We start from the raw sequence: 10,188 nt of genomic DNA, 5'->3' as shown, positions 1-10,188 counted from the left end.
GATTTGCATTCTGAAACCGAAAGTAACTACAGGGACTGCTCCTTTATAGTTTGGAAAGGGAAATCACAGCTGCTAAAAAAAAGCATCATCTTTGTAAAGATGACACTTTCAGCTGGATTTCAAACTGAGGAAGAGAGAACAAATGAGTTAAGCTGTTTCATTGAAATCACTCAATTATCGCCATTATTTCTGAGCATTAGTTTTATGTTCATTTTAAATTTAGATATGAATTCAACAAAATTGATCACTCCTGATTATACAATATAGTGAGCTTAGTGAAAAAACTTACTACTAATAATTATTATCTAAAAGATAAACAGCTGAATAATTAAAGGTTAAACAATAAAAAGATTAAAAATTATTTAAGATAATAAACTCACAGTTGCAATATGTAAGGAACTCCTAACATTTAAAATTTTTCTGCTTTAAAATCTACCCTAATAGTTGCCTTGTAGTTTGTATCAAACACTTGTAGACAAAACCTTAAAATGAATAAGAAAATTATGAATAAATCATGAGTAATAGTGAGCACACTAATAAGCAATTGAACAATCGAAAAAAATTATTTTGTGCTATAGAAGTATTTTTAGAATTGTCTCTAAATAGGAACATCAATAGGTTAAAAACTTCTGACACTTCACATTTATAACAGAAACATAAAAAAAAAAGAAAAACAGATATATAAAAGCAAAACTTTTGACAAAAAAAGGAAAAAAAAAACAGGGACATATTAAAACTAGTAAGCAATAGGTACATTAAAAAGAATTTTTTTCTGCTTTCAATGCATTACTCTAAAAAGGATCATTAATAAGATCATTTTCTGATACATTAATAAGATCATTTTCTCATACTCTGCATTTATAACAGCAACATAAAAAAAGAAAAGCATATATATATAAAAAAAGACTTTAATTACCGCCGGACAAGACAAGTTTTCCCAACAGCAACATCTCCAACAACAATGACTTTTGTCAGCCTGAGCCTATAAAAATGCAAATATAGTCAATGTTTTTTGAAGACACAAATACTGATAATTGAAGTTACATTTAAAATGCAAACTGGAAAAAAGTCACATTTTCCCTGACTATAATTATTTCAATTACAGTAGAGCCTTGATTATCACTAAAAAGTCTTCGATTTGAATACTTCTGTTAATCAAAATTGATTTTGAAGTGTTTTTTTTTCCCCATGCATATTTATTTCTTTTCCTATTTAAATTTCAATGCCCTTTTATGGAATTAAAAATAAATGTTTTATTATTCGGTGATATTAAAAATAAGAATTGTTAAATACTTAAAAAAGATATGTTTAATAAATTGTATTTCATTATAATTAAGAAGTTGTATGAATATTATAAATAAATGAAATGAACTTTGAATCAATGACATCAGCTAAGAATTCAAAATTAGATACTGCTACAATAAATATACAAACTTTACTTTCTAAAATATTTTGAAAAAGGTAATGTAACTTAAAAAAAAAAAAGATCTTGAGGGAAATTCCAAACCTGAAATACTGAGTTTTGGTAAAAAATAGGGCTCTGAGAATTTAATGCACCCTGGGTCAAAGTCAAAAAAGTCAGTCAAAGAATGCTCCCTCGATAATATGATTATTTCAATTGGGTACTTGCACTGCAAGAAGATCTCCCATACCCACACATGTGACCTACGATGTCAACTAATCTTTATCAGCAAAATGGCGTATTAAAGTTGAGCCAAGTTTCTCCACATAAGTTAGAATGTTAATTAACGATAAGTTAATTAAATACAGAGCGTACATCGAATCAGCTGAAATATGATTCTTTTTCGTCCACTTCTTTTACTTAACTTAGATTTATAATATGGTTACGTGTTTTATTGTAACCATGATATATTTTTGTACCTGGCAACTTCTATCAATAATTAGTTTATGTTCCACATGGCTTCCAACCTGTCTCTGCTGTTAAGTCTCTATGTAAATATATGGTGAAAGAATCAACAACCAATCAAGATAGAGATACCCACACTACGCCACTTGCAGGTATCCCTCTGTCTGATGTAACAAACTTACTTCAGACATTAGAGGTCTTACTTTATTTGAATTAATTCATAGTAAGCAAAAAATGCAACTCTCTTACAATTATTCACTTAAAATTACTTTGATAAGAAAAATACCATAAAAACGAGAGAGAGAGAAATAATCTTACATTTCACATTTTGAAACATTTATTTTATGGCAAGCACTGTGAATCCGGTTGGAAAAGTTCATTTCTCCATGTGGTGAACAATCATAATTGTATGGCTAAAAAGCAACAAGTAAAATTTTAAAACAATCAATAAATAACAATGACATGTTTTTGTGAATCAAGTCACAATTGACAACTAATATGAAAAGCTGCTGAAAATTATTTTATTATTAATTTTTTACATCATATAATACAGTGGTCTCTTGAGTCATTATAAGGGAGGAAGCAAACATGGCATTTTTGTCAAGCCTCTGCTTTTATAGAACTCTACACAGTTCTCAGCTAATGACATCTATAAAATAATTCTTTTTTAATAATAATAAAATTTGGATTTTTAATTTATTTTTGTGAATAAAAATTTGAAATATTTGTTTTCTATTTCAATTAAAGGGATAGATCTAATAATCTAAGTCTAACTGCTGAAAGCAGTGGTCTCGACCCTAGATTCATAAAAATTGCAATATAAGATAGATCAAAATACTTTTATATGCTTATTTAAGTTAAAAAAGTTCTCACTTGTAAAGATATATAAATAAATTATCTCCTAAGATTTCTAGTGATGGCCTCTTAATATGAGACTCCAATTATGCATTTTTTAAATAACAGCAGTTACAATTATCTCCATAGATTTCAATGGTAAGCTATATCGAAAAGTAATACTCCATTATAGGTGTTCTCCTAAATTATGGAATGAAGGACTCATGAATGAGTCCTCATTCAAGAATTCTTTGGGCAATTTATTCATCCATACTCATTCGAAAATTTCAACCATCTCCCTTCAAGAATATTGACATTTTTTTAATCATTGTTTTATGCAGTATAAAGTTCTATAAAATATGCCCACAATTTTGCTTACCCTAGGAAATTCTGTAATTGTTCTTTCTTCAACAGTTTTTCTTAAATGAACTTCATAGAAGGTATTCTCATCATTTTTTGTGTTTTCATCCATATGAAGATTTCAACCTAAAATGAAAAATAAAATTAAATTTTTGATACAATTTATTATTTAATAAAGATATTTAGTACATTCATTTCTTATTAGTCTTTACATCACATTAAATCAACCATTGGATAAAATGTTAGGTATTTGTGTTGCGTAGTTTTGGCTCATAGGTAGAGGAGAATGGAAGAAAATTACCAAGATTCACTCTTTTCGCACCATTTCTTTCCAAGTTAAGTATTTCTGGAAATTTTTCACAGCAATATAATTTTTAAAAATTAAAACTTGAGAACTATTTACCATCGAGAGGTAAATTTTTAATATAATTTGACAAAATATATAATAGCTTAATTATTAAAAAAAAAATTAAAATGTTAGGAACTTCTGAAGCTATAAGAGTGAACTAGAGGACAGAAAATATAGCTTTGAAGGTGTAATAGATTTTAAGATAGATTTTTAAAAAATATAAACAATAAAGAAATTTTTAAAAATGCATTACTTGAAAACAAATGGTGCAAAAAATCGGGTATTTTCATGCCAGAAGCAGCTTTTTACAGGTGCAGATAATTAACATAAACTTCTAATAATCTATGAACAAAAATTATACAACCACATTCATGGTTTGTTTCTAAGACACAACATAAATTTAAATAATAAAATAACATGTAACCTAAAAAAAATTAGAACAACAACTTATAAAGAGAGACTACAATTTGATTCTCATCATGTTATTTTTGTAAACAACAGTAAAACAGAAACAAAATTTTGAAAAGACGTTATTCAAAAAATACTCATTTAACAATATTATTAAGATACATGATGTAATACACAATTCCACTATCATTATAATAGTTATTTTTTTAAATGCACGTAAAACGTAAATAAAATTTGGAAAAGAAGATATGCAAAAGGTAAAATGAAAAATGTCACTGAACGATTGAGACTTTTTAAAAAATCGATACTGAAACTAAAATATATAAAAAAAAATTAAAAAAAACATGTACCATAAAAAATTAGAATAAAAACTTATCAAAGATGGGCTACACTTTCTCGATTATAATCAATTTTGTAAACATATGTAAATTATGAAAGGGTGTATTAAGTACAAATTGTCGGCTAATGACTAAGATTTTTAAAATAGTAACTTTTTTAGCTATCTTTTTCAACAACTTACATAAGTTAATTTAAACACAGTTTTAATTTAAGATAAGCTGATAGAAAAGAACACAAAACCGACTTATTCTTTTGTTTATCAACAAAAGTGATAGGGCTAAAGTAGAGTTGTATTAGTTCTGTTTATAACAATAGCACAGAATAAATTTAGAAAGTTATTGAATTAAGGTTCTGAAGGAGTAAATAAAAAATCAATTTTCTATTATCAGAGTGATTAAACATTAGTCGATGCAAAAAAATTATAAGTTTTGAATCACTTCACTGGAAACGTGAAAAAATGACTCATTTCATCTGCTCACTGTGCCGTTGACTGAGATTGTTTGTTTATGTTTAGCTTTCAAAATGAATTGTTGTTATTATGCCTGTTTCCGTAGTTAATGTATTGTTCAATTGAGAAACGACTCATAAATTATGGCAGATGCTAAATTTTTTTAATAAAAAGGCGAAGTTTTATTTCGTGAACAGTCAAAGTATAATTTTTTATTGAAATTTAGATTTTAATCGAAAAGTAGAAAATATGCAGAAAAAGCTCAACATTTGGTAATTTAAATGATACTTATGCTGATGAAAATCCATATTAAATTATTCTCATATGCATACATAGTGCTTTGATAAAAATGTATTCTATTTAAAATTTTAACATTGGGAATGATACTAATTCATCCTATGTGTAGAACATACTTATTTTTTTTTTTAAATTGTCCCCATATTATAACACTATTGGTTTGGAAATATTTTGCATACAGAAATATTGGCATACTTCAATATTTAGATAAGTCAACGATCTACAACTAGTAAATAGTTTTGATTCTGAAAGAAAAAGTTAGATCTTATTTTTGATTGATCTGATCTATCACTTTAAATCAGGCAAGTGAAGTTTATATTGATTGCTAACTATATTTACAATTTGACTGAATTATCTTCTCTATGCTTTTGATCCTAAAAAAGAAAAAAGCGCAATTCTGTTTTTTTTTCTTTTCCAGATGATTTCTGTATAGGTATCTGTACCTATGTTTGTTGATTTCTGGGCATTATCCTGCAAGAAATAACGATAATAAAAAAAACAATGCTATAGAAGGGCTTCTAAGGCAAGCTTCCAAATGTTTTATTTAGTTTTTAAGAATATTTTTACGAGTTTAAAATCCTTTTGGGGAGCTGGCAGTTCTAGGTGGTGTGAACAGGTATCACTATAGAAATATGTCCCCCTTTTTTATACCTATTTAGATATTACAGAATGAAACCAGCATCACGAAACATATTTTATTATTAATTGAAATGTGTGCAGAACTTTCGAAATTAAAGTAGCAAAACACAAAATTAAATTAGGTAGTTATTTTTTATTCTGAAGTATGATTTACATAAAACCCCTTTATTTCTCATTTTTTTGGATAGGAATAACACTACTGTGACTAGATTTAGTTACAAATCTTAACGTTTTATGAGTTAATATCTTTTTTTTTGTATTTCTTAATGAGTTTTAACTTTTTATGAGTTATATAATTTGAAAAATGAGAAAAGACACTCATTTTCCATATTGATATATTTTTATTTTATTGGTGAAAGGCAATTTTTGTTTCAATATAAAAATAATAAAACCACATCTAACTCAAAATGTTAACTTTACAACTGAAATAATAGCTTACATAAAACATTTATTTATTAAAAAACTTTTTAGAATTTATTATTTTAAAAATTTTTATTACCTATTATTTAACAAAAATAAAATATGCTTTGTTTATGTAGTTTAAAAAGTTCTTTTCAAATCTGATGAACTGCCAGAAGTTATATATGAATTGACACAGTGTTCATATACATTAAATTCTAACACAGAATATTTTTTACTTCTAGTATGGTGTCTGATTTCTTCTATCCCAATACTGGTGGGGTAGAGAGTCATATTTACCAACTTGCTCAGTGTCTTATTAAAAAAGGTCACAAAGTCATTGTAATTACTCATGCTTATGGAAATCGTAAAGGAATTAGATATTTAACCAATGGATTAAAAGTATGTTTATAAGTAATTTTTAAATTTTACATATTATTAAAATAATATTATTAAAATTATATTATTAAAGTAATATTATTAATATTTTAATAATAATATTTTAATATTCTTAATAATATTATTAAAATGCATAACAACTTTTGTAATTTTTTCCCTCAGGCACAGCAATATCAAACTTTTTTTTTTGTTGCAAATTCCTAAGAAATGTTGTATATTGTCTAATTTTAATTATTCATCAGAGGAGGTTTCCTTTTTTTAAATTAAATAAATTGCAAATAATTTATTATGCATCTGATTTTATTTTAATAGTTTTGGCATTTTATATGTTTGTGTAGCTTTAAAAATACATTTTATATTCTTTTAATCTTTTTTTTTATTTTTAAAAATTGATGTCAGTTTCAATTTGGGTTCCCTATTAATTTTTGGATTTCAAACTTTGTTTTTCAGCTTGAATTCATATTCAGCACTATATGCTATAAATTTTTGCTTGTAGTATATTATTTATAATTCTTTTTTAGTTAACAAATTCACTTGCAAAGTAATTTTGATTCTCTTGCAAGTTATTGGTTGCTCCCAACTCAAAATTTTCTGTTTTACCTTCAACAACTTAAAATTTTTTAAAATTAATTTAAATAGTATATAACTAAAAAAATCTTTAATAGTTTAGAGTTAGTTTAATGTCAGGAAAAAAAATTACTTGCATTTTTAAGTGTTTTATATTGAATTTAAATTTGCTTAGTTTTCTATATTAATAATCACCGTGCATTTCACACCAAAAATATAAAGTTCTAATATTATTTTAAAAATTCATTATTGTTTATTATATTATTTTACAAGTTTATATAAATCTTAGGAAAGTTTTCCTTAATTTAAAGTTTACAGTGCATTTTTTTTATTAAAAAAAAAAAAAAAAACAATTGGTAGAATACAAAATAAAAAAAATGTACTAGAAACTTTCAATTTTTAAATTGAAATATTCAATTATTAATCCCTATATCAATTTATGTTATTGTTTATTTATAATTGTCTTGAAACATAACAAATAAATTGCTATAACTTGTATGCTAAATATAATCGGGTTTTATTTTTTTAAAAGTAATTATGTACTTATAGATACTTAATTCAATTATTAATTGCACACATTGTTTTACATTTTTTTAGGTATATTATATGCCTGTATGGGTGGTGTACAATCAGTGCACACTTCCGACATTATTTACCACCTTCCCTGTCATCCGTTTTATCCTTGTTAGGGAAAAAATTTCTATTGTACATGGACATTCAGTAAGATACTTTTCCCCCTTACTTTTGCTGTTAAGGCTCCTCAAAAAATTGTGTAAAAATTTCCTAAAATTGTATGATTTGCCAACTTTGTTGCCAAATTCCAAAAAAATAGTAAATTAACTATCACTGAATGTACTAATGCTTATCATTTATTTATTTACCTTGGCTCTAGTGTAGGGTCTGGAAACCCTTGAATTGTACAATTTTTGCTAAAAACCCTGTTTTGGTTACCATGATATTCTTTGCTCTTTCAGGTTACCACAATTTTTTTTCATTACCAGATTGGTTCTTGGTTTATTTTCATGTATATTAATTTAATTTATTTTCATATATATTAATTTAAATTTTAAAATTCCATTTTCTTTTATCATTCGTTACTCGCTTGTTAGAGTCGGGAACCCCTTGGATTAGAAAAAAATGTGAATTGTAAAATTTTGATGAATCCCTGTTTCTGATTATGTCTATTAATTTTTAACACCCTCCTTGGCATCAAAAAAATTGCCAAAAATGAGAGGTACCCCCCATTGTAAACTATTACCTTAATATTTTTAACTAATGTTTATGTTTCAATATGTATTATACTAAAGTAATACATTCTGAGGAATGACAATTATTATGCAATAGTATTGCAGTTTATTTATTTAAAGATATCTTATAATCAATTAAGGTATACGAAGAAAAGTAGATAATAGTAAATGAATTAAACTACAATGCTATAATAACAGCAAGAACAGATCTCATTTCAATGTAGCATAACCAAATGCAACCAAGCCAACATGATAGAACTACCTTTTTTAAAAAATAATAATAGTTATAAAACACATATTTGTCATAATTACAATTAGGGTATGCAGGTCATCAGCTTACCTTGGAATTCGAGTAAAATATGTGTGATTAAAAAAATGTTGTTTAGTGGAACACTTTTAATTAATATGACAATACAAAGGAAAAAAAAAATTTGTTATTTACCTATAAGTAGAAAAATCTGGACAGAATAATTTCTCTAATTTATATTTTCGTTTTCCTTTCAAGTTTTTCTGTCTTTCATGTTAAATAAGAAAATTTTCTTTTACAGTTTTGATGTTTAAAAATATAAAATAATTAAAAAATTTTAAATTTATGCAAATTTTTTTCAGGCATTTTCTGCATTAGCACATGAAGCAATGCTTCACGCTAAGACAATGGGACTGGAAGCAGTTTTTACAGATCATTCCCTATTTGGGTTTGCAGATGCCAGTGCCATAATCACAAATAAACTTCTCCAAATGACTTTGAGTGTCTGTAATCATGTGATATGTGTGTCTCATACTGGGTATGCTATATTTAGAATTATTTTAATTACTATATAATAGATATATACTATATAATAGATATAGTTTAATTTTTCTTTGCGATTATAAAATGTGTATTGTTCATTACTGTCTTTTTAAGGTATTCTCATGTTTTTTGGTTAAATTATTAAATTAATTTTTCGTAATAACTCCTCTCATTTCTATGCAATGACGTCTTAACACACTCGTATGTTGTTCTGGTATTTTTTGGTAAACAGGCCACCATTTTGGAATCTGAGTATTATTTCTTTTTCTTTTATATTTATGAATTTCTTTCTTTGAAGAATCAAGTTTTTATGCTCTTAGCAGCATGTCTCTCGAAGTTCTATTACCATACCTGCCAATTCTCCTGTTTTCTTAACAAAGACTCCTGCATTTTACGACTACCACCTGTTTGCCTGTATATTCTCAACTTTCTCCATATTTGTTGAAAAAGTTGTATGCAGTATGTTAATTGTTAATATTTTAAGTACCTTTTGCAGTCAGGCTACCCTTGGGATGTTTTTGTGGTTTTCCTTTCCATGTAACGCAAATGTGGGTTAGTTCTATCAAAATGTCCTCCACAATATAAAATTTCTTCCAATATTTGATTGATCCAGGAGTTTCCTTGTCTTCTGGATTGGGCTCAAAATTACAAGGCAACAGAGTTAAACACTAGTAGCCATAAACCAAAAATTGGGTCGGCTGTTTAACAATGGTTATAAAATAGTTTAAGGAATTATAAATAATGGTTTAAAAGAATCTTCTTTAGATTGAGATTTACATACATATTTTTTACTTCGCTAAATGTAAGTGCTTATGTTATTTCCACTTTTGAATTTCTCTTTTTGACTTACATGATTATACATGATATATCGCTAGTAAAACAGTAAAATCTCCGTTATTTTTCCCCTACAATGTTGGCAGGTATGTATTACCTTATCAGATATATGTATGCTGATTGAGAATGGCAAGTTTCTGAGAATATATACATATATATATTCTCAGATAACATGGCAGAGTAGCAAGAATGGCAGAGTAACGAAGAGCATTTATTTTCGCATATATGCCATTTAAAATTTTATTTTCTCTGTAGGAAACTTAATTTTCTAACACTTTTTTTCTGAGGGAAAATAAATTTAGTTTGGGTGCTTGAAAATTGATGTTAAATTGATGAAAATGATGTGAAAATTGATTGAGTTATCTTGTTCAAAAGAATTAAAAAAAATTATTTAAGTTTTTTTTTTTTTTT

The 10,188-nt window shown here is 26.4% G+C and overlaps 1 protein-coding gene across 10 annotated transcripts in view; it reads left to right on the top strand.

Annotated features, from left to right (window-relative positions):
* The window catches only part of LOC107456840 (phosphatidylinositol N-acetylglucosaminyltransferase subunit A-like), a gene marked incomplete at its 3' end in the record, with an annotated part of 31,867 nt that extends 22,929 nt beyond the window's left edge, over positions 1-8,938 (top strand). The window contains 5 exon segments of one of the 10 annotated variants that reach the window (XM_071180463.1): positions 4,549-4,877; positions 5,321-5,425; positions 6,186-6,342; positions 7,504-7,626; positions 8,763-8,938. In XM_071180463.1, coding sequence (XP_071036564.1) covers positions 6,187-6,342; positions 7,504-7,626; positions 8,763-8,938 — 455 coding nt within the window. 10 annotated transcript variants of the gene reach the window in all.
* Between the last annotated feature and the right edge of the window lie 1,250 nt (positions 8,939-10,188).

This window comes from Parasteatoda tepidariorum, chromosome 4, assembly GCF_043381705.1.
Source record: "Parasteatoda tepidariorum isolate YZ-2023 chromosome 4, CAS_Ptep_4.0, whole genome shotgun sequence".
Taxonomy (NCBI): Eukaryota; Metazoa; Arthropoda; class Arachnida; order Araneae; family Theridiidae; genus Parasteatoda; species Parasteatoda tepidariorum.
Note: the sequence above shows the minus strand (reverse complement) of the source record. Positions and strands in the feature narration are given on the sequence as shown.